The 17179-nt window shown below is 34.0% G+C and overlaps 1 protein-coding gene across 1 annotated transcript; it reads left to right on the forward strand.

Annotated features, from left to right (window-relative positions):
• The first annotated feature begins 9123 nt into the window (after positions 1-9123).
• LOC126600570 (homeobox protein knotted-1-like 6) lies at positions 9124-16812 on the forward strand. The gene is made up of 5 exons (XM_050267157.1): positions 9124-9661; positions 9996-10124; positions 10234-10351; positions 15990-16231; positions 16472-16812. The coding sequence occupies exons 1-5, from the start codon at positions 9251-9253 to the stop codon at positions 16619-16621; spliced, it is 1050 nt and encodes a 349-aa protein (XP_050123114.1). The 5' UTR covers positions 9124-9250; the 3' UTR covers positions 16622-16812.
• Positions 16813-17179: the final 367 nt, after the last annotated feature.

The following is a 17179-nucleotide window of genomic DNA, read 5'->3' on the forward strand; positions in this document are numbered from 1 at the left end:
TGAAAATACACAAAAAAAAAAAAAAAAAAAAAGGAACAACAGAAAAGAACATACACATAACCAAGATAAAATTGATAGCAACGAAAAAATAGACTACAAAAGGAAGGATGAATGTAGCTGTAAAGAACCAAAAGGTAACTATTCATTTTGCTATAATAGATACACTTTTATAGAGGTTGTTGGAGATGAGATTTTTAGATTTAACTCTTTGAAATAGAGTTTTAGTGATTTTACTGTTTCTATTAAAGATGCTCTTATACTAGCCTTTAAGTTTGACTCTTATACTAGCCCTTAAGTTTGGCATTTGTGTTATTGTGTCAGTTCCTGCAGTAGATCCAGATACTCCAGGGCGCTGAATGTCATGTACAATTATTAGGCCTCGTTTGGTAGATCGTATAAAGAATCAGATAGAACTAGTTATATGGACTCGGTCGTTTGACGTTCACTCGTATGAAATAAGCGATCTATGTAAAAGGGGAGGAGCCCTTAGTCTATAAAAGGGATTCCTCACCCTCACAATCAAGGGGCCTCATATCCCTAAACATAGGCTTTCATATTTAGAGCAAAGCTCTCTCAAACTCTCTCTTTCTCTGGGGGACTCCCCCTCACATTTGTAATCCATACATACAGTTACAGAGAAATACAATCAACATCAGTGTGGACGTAGCCCAAACATTGAGGTGAACCACGATACATCTTGTGTTTTTTACTTTCTTGCAGGTTCACGGTCGGATTTACGTTGTTCCAAGACCCATCCGGTTTTGTGCATCAACACACATGCTTAATAAAACCAACCAAAAGGCTTGGATTATTAGTCGGTTTTGCTCTCATCTCTCATGAACTCGACCCTCTCTCTCTTGCCTTCTCTCAGCGTCATCGTCCTCCCCGTCACCTTCTTTAGTCATCGTCGTCCTCCCGGTTGCCTTCTCTTGCCATTGCTTTCTCTCGCCATCCATGCTCTCTTCATCCTCATCGTCATCTCCTTGTGGCCTTCCTCGTCGCCTACTCTCCATCTGATAATTGGAGATGCCCACAAATTCTCTCACTGGCTGTCTAACTCACTCACACCAACCACCGCACAAAGAGAGTTTCATTCTCGTTTCAAAACAGTCAATTCGAATTGGGTTTTTTTTTTTGGTACTGCAATGGGTTTCAGATTTTAATTGTGATATTTAGGAGATCTGATAATTTGGCTGTTTGAATTTAAGCGGGATTTGAGTTTATCATTTTGCTGCTGTGATCTAGTCTGGGTTTATCACATAATGAAATTACATTAAAAGTTTATTGATTTGTTTTCAAGCATCTCTAATCATGCTCTCTAATTTATAGCAAAAGTTTAGCTAAAATTATCAAAAAGTTATTTTATGAGCGCTCTAAAAAAGTTGTACTCAAATGATACTCCTTAAAACGAAAAAACACACGTTAGTAGAAAGAAAATAACTTTGACAACTGAATTGAGAAACTAAAACGGAAAAAAGAAAATGAAAAAATAGGTGTGCCTTCTAAAGCTTTTATATGTCCCGTCTTATGAGATTGATATTTGAGTGTTTTTTCCATTATATAGGAAGTACTTATTCACCAAAACAAACCGCACGCATTAAGAATTCACTACCTAGAAAACAAAAGCCATAAATCAAGGTTATCACCCAAGCGGAAGACCTTAAAGATCACTCCAAACTCTATGGATGCTTCCTTGTATTTTGGATCTTATATCCATGAAACATTGCTCCTTTACTTCTTGAGGATTTGACAAAAAAGATCTCCAAAACTTCCAAAGTTGAAAACCCGACCTCCTATTGTTAGTGGGTTAATATCTCATTGTGTTTAAGTTGTTATACAACTTAAGCTTAATGGGCCTTGTGGATCAAAACTCATTTGGGCTAGAAAACCCAAAACTAACTTAAAACCTAATACGAACTTGTTATTATGATTAATTAGTTAATTAATTAATCTTAATCTTCCACATTTAAAACTATTTAATTGCTTATTCAACTTATTGGTATTTCTTCACATTCATCCTTACATGGTGTACGATCCATTAGATTCCAATTAGCGTGATAGTGGGCGATTATAACTCTTAACAATCGGTTATCAATTGAAACTAACTTTCAAAATTCTTCCTTTTTTTAAATATTAGTGATTGCTAATCTTCAAGGCTTCCATAAATTATGAGTGACACATAACAGTATATCATGACTACCTAAGTAGAATTGATTGAAGAACTCATTCATTTTGGGATTACAATGCAATATTGTCCTTCACTATATCAATACTTTTGATCACATTGTTTGATTGATAGCTTATTCATGTCTACTATCTAGTGTGATTCTCTTATCTATATAAATTATCTTGAATGTGATTTGGAACGTACTTCCTAATCTTATTCAGGTATTAAAGATTAGCAGCTAGGCATATCATTTCGTCCCCTGCTTTATTTAGTTGCTTTGCAAGCTCGTAATCAAAATAACCAATAGATGCATGGGACGAAATGATCAGGACTCCAGATACATCCAAAGCCAAAGTCATTCCATATATGTACTAATTCTGTTGTATAATATGGTTCAGGAACTTAGAAGTGTGCCCACAAGAGAATTGCTTTTGGAGACATAAGCTTGTGGCGAATCAGTTATATTCCATTGATGGGGTTTTAGTCACGTTTCGCTGCCCTAATTCGGCCGTGCTACTTAATTAAACTTTTACTTTATCATCATTTTCATAGCTTTATAATATATATGTTTTTTTTTTTTAATGAAGACAGATCCGTAACATTATTTTTTTACAAATCCACTTCGTAATGTATTTCAACGATTCAAACTTTTACTTTATCATCATTTTCATAGCTTTATAATATATTTGTCTTTTTTTTTTTAATGAAGACAGATCCGTAACATCATTTTTTTACAAATCCACTTCGTAATGTATTTCAACGATTCAAATCATCTATCTTTTAGATATTCATTCAAAGAATCATGTCTATCAAAAATTAACAAAACCTGAAACCATATGACCGTTGGATTAAGAGTTTAACTTTAAGGTAATCGTATTCGTCAATTTTCTTAACTAAATTATTGTCTTAATGATTTTGAGTTTTTGTAAGAATGATATATGATTAATGTTCTAAAAGAAAAACTATTCAAATCATTAAAATACATTACCTTTACAAAATGTGTGTCAAATTTTGTGTAAAAAATGCGTCCCGGGCTCCATCATTTTTTAATAATTTTGAAAAGTCACCGTGTTAGTCTTTTGTTGCATTTGTATGATGTACGAGAATAGGCTTCCTTAATTTCGTGCTAAAGAAAAGTTGAATATGCTTTTTGCTGCTTAAAAACATACTGATAATCCCACGAAACCAGCTTGGCCCCGATATGATGGATAGGGCAATACCGTAGTACCTGACGTACATGGAGAAATGTTTACTAATTAGTATAATCAGACAACGATATACTTGTTTTGTTTCTTCTGTCTATTTAATTCACTTATAATAGGCACAGCTTAGTATTGAACTTAGCATGACCATTTGTCGTTTTTACTTCTGTTTGTATCATATTTAGGGTCTTCGTATTTACATTTTGTATAAATACTCGGATGACTCAAATGTAATTATGTAATAAATGAAGGGACAAATATGTAATAAGTGAGGAACCCTTATTCTATAAAAAGGGTCTCCTCACCCTCACAAAGAGAGAGCCTCACTCAGCAAATACTCATTGGTTATGGGTAACCGCGGTTACTCGCCCATTTAAATTAAACGGTTATTGGTAACCGTTTAGATAAATAAACGGTTATGGGTATAACCGTTTACTCGCGAAATTTAAATGGGAGGTTACGGGTATTAACCGCAGTTATAAACGGGTAACCGTTTACTCACTTATTTTATATATGTAAAACTAACACAAATCATGTTCTTGATTCAATAATACTTAGCATCCAATAAATTAGTAAGGAATTCATCGACCATTCTCTCAATAACACTGCTACAGGAATGATGATTCTCATCATCAAGGAATTAGCCAAATTAATTTAAATTTCTTACAGGTAACCGTGAAATTGACAGAAATGTCTTCTAAACAATTTTTGTAACCCAATAATACTTAGCAAATATTATATTTACCTTCATTGGTAACAGTTAAAAATATCGTCCGTAAACTATTATTTCAATTATTGGAATAGTATAAGGACTTAAAAAATTAAAATACGGAAATGTATGATGAATGTACCTACCTATAACGGTGTTTAATTGTCATAAAAAAAATTATGACATTTTTTTTAAAATTTTCAAGTTGTTAAAAAACATGTAGACGGGTGAAAAATGGGAGATGGTAAAAAAAAAAAAGATAAACGGGTTAAAAATGGTAAATGGGTAAACGGGTATTAAACGGTTACGGTTAAATGAGTATGTGGTTATGAGTATGGTTAACCGTTTATAAACAGTTATGGGTATGGATATAACCATTTATGCAATTACCTAACGGGTAAACGGTTATGCGGGTATGAGCATAAACAGTTATGGGTAAATAACCGCGGTTACCTGCCCGCCATAACTGTTGCCCATTCCTACTCTCACCCTCAGAAGCTCACTCTCACATTACAGAGCTCTCACCCTCACAATCCTCTCACAAACAGAGAAATACAATATCAGTGTGGATGTAGCCCAAACATTGGGGTGAACCACGATACATCTTGTGTTCTTTACTTTCTTGCAGATTCACGATCGGATTTACATTGTTCCAAGACCCCTCCGATTTTGTACATCAACAACTTCTATAAAATCATGTACGGTTTGTTAACATGACACAAACATGCACAAAAATTTTGTATTATGAACTATAGCGCGGGTCGTACTGTTTTAGGATGGACCCGTTTTAAAATAAGTCATGTTCCTGTTAACCAACGAAATTCATTAGTAATCTGTTGATAATTTAAGTTCTTGTATTCTATTATATGTTTAAGCTGTTGATATTATAACTTGGACAATATCTTTGGGTGTTTCTTTTGTGTTTTTAATCAAACTCAATGTTTTTATGTATGATGTTTAAGTAAATAAATTATTTAGTAAAATATACTCGTTCATTCTTGGGTCATATTTGTGTTTGGATGTTTGTTAACTTAATGCGGTTGTTTGTGTCAATCCATTGCAATTCGTGTTCAACCCAACTTGAAATCGAAAATAATAATTTATTTGTCAGGTCTTCATTTGTATAAGCTGAAAGCTTGAAATTGAGACTCCCTTCAATTAAGAGAACATTAGGTAATGTTAAATCAACTAATCATGTGTAATAACAATTATTAACTACTGAAATAACACGAAGCGAAGAACAAAGAAAAAAAGAATGGAAGAGGATATTGGTAACTTTATCCAAAGAAAACCAACTTTATCTATGTTTTGACATTCGTTTCCCTAATATAATCTCAATCTATTTTTTTTAAGGGAAGAAAACTTAGAAAAGCAAACACCTTGATTAATTAATATATATGCTGCTTATTATGGTGATGAAACGGGATTGTATAAAAATAGGAGATTAATTAGATATGCATCCGATTCCGATACGCTACTCTGCATCGCCATTAATTATCATTGGTATATCAGTTCTTTCACTCAACAGTATAAACCACTGAGTCTCTCTCTCTCGTCATACTCTGTCATATAATACAAAGTCGTACCAGTCATATATGGTAGGTAGCAAAGCGTATGTAGTGGGCGACATCCTTTGTGAGATCATATGCTTATTTTATTCTTTGGCCTCTGGAGGACTTAAACCAAGCAATCCATGCATAAACGCCCTTAATACGCGTGGACAACAAACAACACTCATCGTCTCACACAATTATAATTGGCTGAACGAATATACATATATATATATATATATATATATGTATGTATGTATGTTAGGAACAGTAATTTGCGCACAACTTTAGCCGTTGTAAAGAGATAAGCAATTAGTTGAAATTGTCAGTTTTTTATGTTTGATTATAAAAATGATTATTTTTAGTAACAATGATAATTTTGATCATATGTCAGTGACATAATGACCACACAACGATAATGTAATGATGACATGATAAAAATGAATTATTTTTCCAACAAAATATTAAAAATACTTATTTCAGCTAGTGCCTTTAAAAGATTCACATGCATCACTAATGATAATTTATCAGTGTTTAGAAGATGAAGCATAGAACTCATCCTTTAATAATGGTTAGTTTAGCGAGGTTTTCTTGTTTTCAGAATATGTATGAGAGCAAAACGAGAGATGGATTCGTAATATTAATATTTGTTTGTGTTTTGAGAAGAATGTGAGTGAATTTAATCGTCACTTTGATCAATACTGGCTTGTAATTAAAAAAGTGTAATGTTAAAAATAGGGTGGTGCTATCCACGTATCCATTTTTACTTTTCACATATTTTTGTTAATTTTTGTTTTATAATCTTCTTCAACTATTTCAATTCGATGATCGAAAGTTGAGAACTGCGTGAGAAGTAAAAAGAGATGTGCTGAAAAATATCATAATTTTGTATCACGTTTCAATATCATTTGATGTTAATTACAAGTGATGTGTACAACCAGAACTTAAGTATATGTAACACCAGTGACTTTATTATGGAATAATCGACATAATACACAATAACAAGCTGATTGTATTTTGTATATTGTTAATCTCAAAAGCTTCGGACACTCCATGGTTACTTATCATTAAGAAACTATTGCTCATTATCTAAAATTAGGCATTGACACCTATGCTCAAGTGACTTCATAAAACAGAAAAATAAAATATTGTGCCCGCATATGAAACTTTGATTTTTTTACAAAGAGCACATTCTCCTTATGCGTGAAGTTGTAGATAACAAAAACTGAAAGTCTACTATACATTAGTCCATGAGATACACTGTAGATAGTAAAACTGGTGCATGACATACTATTATGGAGTGTTTACGCATCCGTAATCGAAATGAAAATAAAGAATCAAATTTTGATTATGAATCATTCTTGTGTTTACTAAGATTTGGAGGAATCAAAACTGTATGGGGTCCACATAAAAATAGGATTCAACTCCTCCTTTTGGAGGAATTGGATTCCCAGGTGAGAGGTGGGAATTGAATTCCAGGAGTTGTGGGCAATCAGGACTGCATGATTTTTACTCATTATACCCACATATTTTATAAAATTCAAGTCTGCCTAGGATGTATTTATTGCAGTTTGGAGATGATGGCATAAACAAAAACAGTTAGGGAAATTAAAGTTTGCCTAGGTGTATTTATAGCAGTTTGGAGAAGCGCTTAATTAGAGAGTTAGATTGCAACAAAATAGGTCTTTTTTATTTTATTTTATGGAACGATATTATCTACATTAAGAGGGAGGGAATGAGCTTAGCCTGACAATGTGCTAACAATAATGTGGTTCAAACTCGCATTTGATGAGACGAGAATCGAACCTAAGACCTCTCATTTACAAGTGAAGATGAATATCACTAAACCGTAGTACTAAATGATAAAGGGGCAAAAAATAGGTAATTTTTTATTTAAAAAAAAAGGTTTTAAAAGGTGGAAATGGGGCAAAAATTTATGGTTTACATTATAAGAAGAGGTAGAAAGTTTCTATAATTTATAAGTATATGTTAATATGAAAATTGAAGTTATTACGTGGCACATAATTAACTTATTTAGAATATAGGCAGTTTAGTAATTATACTAGCTTTAATTCTAGTTTATGGGTATTTGGTAAACAGCTTTTAAGAATTAGCATTATGCATACTTAATTCTAGATAGTTTAGTAAACAACTTTTTATATGAATCTGACTCAATCCAACTCCTTCTTAATTAAGTTCCTTCTTAATTTAATTACTCAAATCTAATTATGAATTAGTAAACGTACTAGACTCAGAAATTGGGAATCAATATTTATGGCCTATACGAATAAGAGTATGGAATTTGACTGGAACGCTCTGTGCAATTGCATGGACCAAGTCCTGAAATGTTTTTCGGTCAGTTAAATCAAAGTCATCATCAGAGAGTGAAAAGAAGTAAAATCAGGTTGTGAACAAGGCATAGCTCCGGATTCTCTTTTTTCGTACGCTAAATATTTACACTCCCAATATACAAGCACTTCATAAAGTAATACTCACTATTAAAATAAGCGTAATGCTAGAGAAATTAAGTTTGTAAATTAAATTTTGTAAACTAAATAATATAAAAATTGATGATTAGATTTATTACTTAAATTTTGATTAAAGTACTTATTATTTATTAGTAACACGTCATTTTAGTTTACAAATTTAATCTACCTATCATTACTCTTAATTTAGTATTGTCAAAATTAATTTATTATTATTTTAATACACGATACATTTATATTAAACAGTAAGAGATTATATATAGACTTGTTTGGAACTACTTTTAAAATAGCTGAAAGCGTTGTTAGTTAAAATATTTTTGGGATCAATCTTTAGTAAAATACGTAAGTAAATCCTGAAAATGCACTTGAAGTGCTTATTGCAAGAAACACCAATTATGTGTTTCTTGTAGGAAGTACTTTAAGTGCTTTTGGAACCAAAAAACACTTATCCAAAAAGAGCTTTTAGTTATTTTAAAAGCGCTTTCAAACGAGCCAAAAAACACACAAAGTTAACTAATAATTTAAGATCGAACTTGTTACCGACGAAATTGGAACATAAAACTTTTAAGTAAAAAAATACTATTAAATTTAATATCAAGTGACTAATCAACTAATTAACTCTTACATAAATACATGTGGATGCCAGTTGATCATATGTGCGTAGATGCATCTACATACAGTTGTTGAAAAAATCTACACACATATAAGCTTACATTTTTAAAAGGGAATTTTAACGAAAAGCACATGGTACTGTTCATTTTAACGAAAAACCACATTTTTACACTAAAAAGTCAATCCTGGTACTATTCACTTTATCCTTTATTTTGTCCTTATCATTAAAACTCAAAGTTTTCAAACCTTTTCATTAGTTTTCATTTTTTAAAACCCACGCCAAAAGGAAAGTATTTGAACCAGTAATTTACCGCTTTGTACAACCTCCGTATGTTATTTTGCTACGATTAGTGACCAACTTTAAACCTAAATTAATTTATAATGATAAGACTCTGCGTTCTCTCTGGCCTCACACTTCCACTTTTCATCCCTATAATAATAAGCTGGAAGCTCTCTTCTTTGTGTCTTTCCCAGTTTCCCTAAGCAGATATAGCTTATCCTGATCTCTTCTTGGAAACGCACCAATGATGGAGGATCTGTACGGCCTCGCCGGCTCATCGTCAACGCCTTCAGCTGGTTTCAGCTCTGATCTTTACTACTCTTCGTCAATGGCTGCTATGCCTTTCTCGGCGAATCAGACGGTTCCTGATCATCAGTTGGACTACTACTGCAACTACAGGAGCAGGAGCGCCAGCTTTGAGCCTTTAGCGGCGGCTTTGGGGGAGCAGCGGATACCCGGGACGATGAGACCGGACCAGATGTTTTCAGGGTCGTCGTCCGGAGTGTCGGACGCTGCTTCGGTGGTGGCTGCTGGGATTCAAAGAGGAGGAGGGGAAAGAGGTTGGGGAGAGGAGGTTTCTTGTCAAATGAATGAGATGATCGCTTCACATCCTCTATACCCTAAGCTTCTTCAAGCTTACATCGATTGCCAAAAGGTGTAGTACTGTTACTATATAGTTAGTAAACCCTAACATATCTATCCAAGAATACCAAGAAATAAAGATGTTATATTATATTATATGTGCTAGTCTCGGTAGAAACGGTTAGCAAATAAGTTTTGAGTTTTCAGAAGGAAGTTAAAAATAAAAACTGAAAACAAATGATAATCAAACGGTTTCTATCCTCAACAAATTTGGAGATTTGATAAGTATATGTGACCATTTAGTTAGTAATGAAGTGGCTTTATGTTTTTTTGGATGCTCTTTAGTTTATTAATTAATTGTTTATGTTGGTTTTTAATTTGGCTGAATTACAATAGCAAATGTGTAGGTGGGGGCGCCACCAGAAATAGCAAGTGTGTTGGACGAAATCCGGCCACAAAGTGATCATCTAATTTCCAGGAGACCCACCGATTCAACTTGCATGGCTACTGCCGATCCTGACCTCGATCTCTTCATGGTATCTCTCTCTCTCTCTCTCTCTCTCTCTCTCTCTCTCTATTCAAACTGTGTATGATGAAATCTCCTTTGTGTTTTGCCTAGCTAATTCTCTCTCTCTCATTTCTTAGGAAAGTTACTGCGATATATTGTTCAAGTACAAATCGGATCTTACGAGGCCATTCGATGAAGCAATCACCTTCTTGAACAAGATGGAGACGCAGCTCAACGCGCTCGCCAATAATACCAGTACTCTCTCTCCTTCAACTTTCTCTTTTAATTAACCCAAATCTTTGTTTTCTCTAGGTATTGCTTTATGTGATACATTTAGCTATAGGCGCGCGTTAGTGCTGTGCACCTTATTACAAGAGGCAGAAATTAACTCTAATCCATTTAGGAGAAGGAAGAGAGCAGTACTATACTTGTGTACAAATTAAGCTTGTGATCAGGTAAATTAAGAAACCCTAGAATAGATAAAAGGGACCCTAAATAGATCAGAAACAGTGTGATTTGAAGGTATTTGGTGACACTTGATTTCACAGATGTAGACGAGTTCTCTATGTGGCAGTGCCCTAGATTATAGCATATGATACATATTAATTTTCGTGTCTAGCTGCTTATGGTCCTGGCTAGTTAATTGAGCGACTATCTCAAAAAATAGAATAAAAATGTGAGCTTTAATTTGAGGCGGATGTTGAGATATATATATGTATGTATGTATGTATATAAGTTTGAGTATTTTTAGAGTAGCATTTTTGTATAAGTTTTGTTTTTCCATTTCTTATCCAAACATCACCTCATGAGCACAATAGAAGTATTTTTATAGGGCAATGTTATTTAGACGCAAAAAACTGACTCACTTGTTAGCACATTTTTTAATAGTGGTGGCAATTTAGTATGTTAAGAAGTATTTTCATGAGATAATGTTTTTCAAGTGATTGAACTATCTTACTTGGGCGGATGGGTAGGAGGCATCTTAAGACGCCTCTATTAAGGGAGAACCTTTCCTATGTAGATGTTGCACATTAGAAGAACATATTATATTATTAGGGCAATGCTATTTAGACGCAAAAAACTGACCCATTTTTAACTCTCTTTTTAATAGAGGTGGCAGGTTAGTGTGTGTTAAAGAAGTATTTTCATAAGATAAATGTTTTGCGCAAGAGTTTGGTAGAAGTTATTTTTTCATAATTTTGACATAATAATTAACCTTTTGAAAAAATCTGGGAAGAGCGAAAATATATCTTCTCACAGTTATATATACTTTTCGATTATTTTTTCATGATATGGTCTACATAAACTGATTTCTGTTTGTTAGTTTGCATATTTTAAGAACCACCTTGTTTTTATATGTAGTTTTGCTTTATTTATAGGTAATTTGTATTGGCCTCTGATTATATAACTTGTGTTGGTATCTGCCCATATAGATATGGGTATTATTCTCTGTATACCTGTAAAAAAAAAGGTTATTTACACAATTTTTTTTCCTTAAATGTTTTTAACTTTTTAGTATGGGCGTGAAGTCATTTTTTTTATCCAACTTATAGAGATGCTAAGAAGTGTTTAGAGGGGGAAAATAATCTAATGTCTGCTTGTTCCTTGCTCACACGGTAAAGTGTATAATCTAATTGGAGACATCTAATGTATGCATCTAGTTGGATTGGCTTAATTTTCCTTGTGTGAGTGGCTCTTGGCTTTTGCATTTATACTAAACTTTCATTTATTGGAATGGTCAAAATATTGATTGTGGGTTTCTTAACTTAAATCTTCAAGTTATTTGGATATGATCAATAGAGCATGAGTTTTTGTGCATGTCATGTAAGGGCATTAAGAACTTTACCTTGGTAAAATAATTGTACTTGATCAAATTCTTACATATAACCAAATAAAGAGCACTTACAAGAATTATTAGGAATAACTGGTGGCGGTTTCAACTGTATAAAATTTAATCCAAGCTGAAACAAACCACTTTTCTTCTAATCATCCACATGATGAAGACAAGGAGATTCCTCGTATGGAATCATGTGACGAAAATCAGTTTTATATACATATCAGGCTAAGTTACATTTCCAAAATTGTCTGCCTTGGGGACTTACCTTGTATTCATTCACCGTTTATCTCCAACTTTTGAGGTTGTGCATATATTTGTATAATGGCTTAATCCATGAGATTCGTACTTGCAACAGATTGATGTTCTCATTGAAATCATTAGTTTAGCATTACCTTTTGTGCTTAAGGCAATAAGTTTGCAGATATAGTATGACAATATGCTTTTTTTTTTATTTGCACCACTTTAAAAGCAAGCTTTTTTCATAGGATGTTATGGATTATGTTTGGGAACATTGGTGTGGGAACCTGGTTGTTACTACTTAATTGGTTTAGGCATGCAAAGAAACTATAATTTAACATTAAATTCAAAAGAGTTCATCACCTTTAAGGCTCTCGGCTACTGAGTTTGAAAGCTTCTATTACTTATTGTGCTTGCGGGGTGTCCTTTTTCTGTCAATGACATGCTTGAGCAGATTCTTTTTTAATTTTCAAATACTATATCACGAGGATACCTTCGATGTACATGCAGTCTTTAAGATAAAATGAAATTGGCATGTGCCATCTATTCATGTTATTATGTTAATGGTTAAGAGCTGTTGAAGCTTTATACCAAGTATGTTTTGGGTGTTCTCTACCTGCAGATTGTACGTTTCTTAGCTGGAACAAGTTTGAAATTTGAAAGTCTTAAATCATATCTAGTAAGTTTTGTCTATATAATTTATAAATGGAAATGGTAGTAGCACTCTAAAATAATCCTCTCATTAGTCATTCCTCCTTTGTTTTTCCAGTAAAGGTGAGTACATAAAAGAATTTCAAATTTTAGCTACTCCTTTTTCTACGAGTAGCTCTTATCGGCTAATTAACAAGAGCAGTTTGTGTATTATCTGTTATGATTTTTAGCAGTACTTCGTGTATGATGGGGGAGTATCTCTTATCGGCTAATTAATAAACCCTCATTTTTATGGAGCATCTTGGAAAATTAGTCTTTGAAATTCCATGTTCCTTCATTGTCACATCTAGCTATAACACCAGGTTTGCCTTAACTGCCATTTCATTTTGGGATAGCCAAAGTTCTAGTAGTAAGATTAATTAAAATATTGATGTTACACTTGCATGCAAATAGTAAATGATTAAATATAGTACTTTGTTTATTGAAAATTGGTACATAGGCATTAGGTTTTGGTGTTAATCATTGGTTATCTATGTATCTATAGGTTCTACTTCCTAGCATAGGGAATTTTTCTTCCAAACCTTGTGTGTTTTTGCCTACTTAAGTTTTGAACTGTGACAGTCTTATGTCTGCATATCCATTATCATTCTTTGTTCTAAAGCAAATCAACGAAGTAAAATTCGTAATACAAACAGTACATATATACATGCCACAAACAAGAGCGCCCAAACGCCAATTTTAAGATCTTAGGGTTGGTTTGGTATTGATATGTTTTGAAAAAAACTGTTTCTGTTGTGATGTGAGAATAAGCGGCTGTGAAATAAAACTGTAGAGTGTTTGGTAAATTTTTTTATAAAAATGCTTTTGAAAAAAAAGCAGTATTATAGTGTTTGGTAAATTTTTATGTAAAACAGATATGAAAAAAAACTGATTTTTCAAAGTTGGATTTTGCAGCTTCTTGTTTTTTGTTTCATCTAAAATTGTGAAAAAAAATTGAAGCTAAATGTTTACTAAACACAAAAAACTCTTAGCTTTTTTCAAAATCATCTCAATACTAAATCAGCACTAACTATTCGTTTGGGTCTGCTGCAATGTTTGTCATCTTCCCTGGATTGAAATGAAAGTCCAAATTCACATGTATCATGTCAGGTAAAGAATGCAGCTAGGTTTTGCTACATGTGCTCAATCACTGTGCGTGCACGAGTGATTTGAAATTTCATTGCATGCTGTGCAGTAGTAAATGTGCACGGTGCACCCACCCACTAGCTAGCTAGTGAGGGCATTGGAAACCGTGTATTATTATTAGGGGACAACGAAAAACAAAGGGCATAGCGAGGGCACAGCCAGAGGGTAGAAAGGTCAATCGATAGATTGGATAGCGGGGAAGAAGTTTAAATGTGGTTGATTTGTTGACCAGAAGGACCCCCGCAGTTCCCGCTGCAGGTAGGGTTCAGCTTTTAAGCATTCAAACTTGAAGCAAGACTGGTTGAAGCTGTGGTGGCTGCTGGTGCATCCGATGCTTTTTTCTTCCCTTAGGTGGTATGTGTTAAATGATCTTCTGTATCCATATTTCTGGCACGAAACCCAAACCAGTCTTGTATGTAGCACTCATGTAATACTCACATCTGCGTCCATAATTCTTACAAGTTTTTTACTATCGTAATTACTAAATGACGAATTTCAAACTCATTTTTTGCAATTGAGGTTTGATTTTGATTAATTTCAAAAGCTTTACTGCTACTATTTGTCTTAATTATAACATTACATTTAGGTGTTGGCTCTATACGTTGTAACTTTATTTATTCACCGGGGCGTGCACTGTTGCGCTGCTAGTTTGGGTTCAAATTGGGGCGTGTCAGAAAGTGGTAACCAAGTAACTGAAATAAACAGGTATATTAAAAGTCGTAAAAATGTGTGCGAAAAATTATATATTCTTTTTTATATTTACCATTTGTTTTTAGAAACATATATCATTTATATAATGTGTTACTATGTTCTTTGATTAGATTGAAAAAGGGTTTTGTTTGTGCTGTTTAGATAAATAGATTGACATTTTCTATTTTGGTCATATGAAATTGGGTTGCGCACCAATTTCCATAGGACTACAGGAAAAAAGGAAATGGGAAAGCACAAAGGTATAGATGCTTTCTGCAACCTTTCTCGGAACTGCAAGAAATTGAAAAAAAAGTTGACACGGTAGATTTGAGAGTCAACTGAACTGATGGAGATTTGAGAGTGTAGCAGGCTGCAGGCAGGCCGTCAGGCAATGAGCGTTCTTTGGAGTTGAGTGTAGAAGAATCATAATACGTATAGTGCCGTGCCTTACGGGTAACCTTACCACTCAGACTGAAAGAACAGATCGATCGATGAGCCCACTCATACTTGACTGCATACGATACGACAGAACGAACTTCTTCAGTATTTCTTTTTGGTTTTCTTTTTAAACTCAAAACTTTTGTTTTCAGGCTGTCAGTTGATGTTACCGGACCCCGCCATCAGTATAGCACCATGGCTTTATGATACATCACATCCCTGGAAACATGAAATCCTGCTCTCCATGTGTGCATGCAGGGTCTCTCGTAGATGATCAATGGATGGATGGTTCCATAGCTGATGTGCATGGCTGGCCCACTGTTTCATCAATTGGTCCCACAATTCTGTTCCATGCCCATTTGGGATCATGGGGATCCATCTCTCCATGCTCACATGGTCGAGACTCAAAGTCTCAAGTCTAAACGTAACAAATAAAAAGATTTGACAATAAAAAAAAAACTTAACAAATAAAAGGACTCGTTTGGTAAATCCATAACCGGAATTGGAAGAATTAAATTGAGAGAGAATTGAGTATTTTTTAGCATTGTCGCCTTGGCTTATACACTGACAATTAGAATGTAGAAATTAATTAATTATGTGATTACATCTTACAGTATGTTAGGAATGAAACCATGAAGCAGTTGAGTGTGGAACCAATTCCATAGGGTTTTCTTAAAGCAGTTTCAATTAATTATTATGGGTAGAATTTTATTCCTTCTTTTGTGACCTTTATTTGTGGAGGTGGTTAATTTAGGAGCACATTTCTGCTACTTATAAACAACAGAACAAGTTATTTAAAATTTGGCATATTGGATTTCCGTTCAATTGTACAAATCAGGGTTTTTTTCATTGCAGACGACGCTGCTGGTTCATCAGACGAAGAAGACTGGAGTGGAGGAGAGATAGAGGCTCAAGACTCTCCGCGGACAAATGAAAATCATGAGCTAAAGGATAAACTGTTGCGTAGATACAGTGGCTATATAAGCACTCTTAAACGTGAGTTTACCAAGAAGAAGAAGAATGGAAAGCTCCCGAGAGAAGCGAGGCAAATTCTCTTTGATTGGTGGAACCTTCACTATAAATGGCCTTACCCAACGGTAACTATAAATTATAACAGCTTGATTTTATAAGTTTCAATACCCGTCTTCTCTCTGTGCACAACTCTGTATACTTTTGTCTATTGATCCCCTTGGGCTTATTCAATTTGAAAGTTAGAAATAAACAAAGTACTCCAGAGGAGAAAATGGAGTGTGGAAATCACTCGCATTATATAAGTATGACCAATACTTTATACTTATTTTTTTCCTTTGAAATTTCTTGTTTTTGGTATTGTGCAGGAAGCTGATAAAATTAGTCTTGCCCAAGTGACTCGACTGGATCAGAAACAAATAAACAATTGGTTTATAAATCAAAGGAAGCGCCATTGGAAGCCATCAGAGAACATGCAATATGCTGTTATGGACAGTCTTTATGGACACCAAGATTAATTATGAACCTCGGTCGATCTTAAGCCAATGCTGGGAACAAATATGCATATTCGCTTTGGTTACATCTTCCTTTACTAATGTTCGTTTTGTTATTAGCACGTGTAAGGACAGATTTGTTATGCAGAATAGTTACGAGATGCGAATAAACTGACTATAGAATGTCTCGCAATATTAGCTCTTATTGAGGAAAACTTGTGCTATTTAAGATTTACCACCAGTGAGAAAATTAGTTAATTAAGATGGGCTAAGTTCTCATTGCTAAAAGCATTGAGTGGCCCTATCAGCTTTGTCTCAGGATTTGGGCTAAGCATGCGGATATAGACCGAAGGGTGGGCACACATTAATTTCGATTTTACTAAGGTAGAATTACCGGAGAGGAAAATAGGCTAAAAAAAACAAATGACAGACAAAACCCTAAAGACAAAGACTAGGTATATTGTCAACAAAAGCCCTAAGAATATGGATTTTGTAAAATTGTGAACAGAATTTACTTGTTTTTCTGATGACTGCCTCTAGAAAATTTCTGCCCTCAACAAATTAAGTATTCTGTAGTTATAA

This window comes from Malus sylvestris, chromosome 14, assembly GCF_916048215.2.
Source record: "Malus sylvestris chromosome 14, drMalSylv7.2, whole genome shotgun sequence".
NCBI classification, from domain to species: Eukaryota; Viridiplantae; Streptophyta; class Magnoliopsida; order Rosales; family Rosaceae; genus Malus; species Malus sylvestris.

Excerpts from the sequence above, each read along its gene's own strand:
- LOC126600570 (XM_050267157.1), top strand. The coding sequence starts at position 9,251 with ATGATGGAGGATCTGTACGGCCTCGCCGGCTCATCGTCAACGCCTTCA. Across the intron at positions 9,662-9,995 it reads CTTACATCGATTGCCAAAAG|GTGGGGGCGCCACCAGAAAT; the intron begins GTGTAGTACTGT and ends GCAAATGTGTAG. Across the intron at positions 10,352-15,989 it reads CGCGCTCGCCAATAATACCA|ACGACGCTGCTGGTTCATCA; the intron begins GTACTCTCTCTC and ends TTTTCATTGCAG.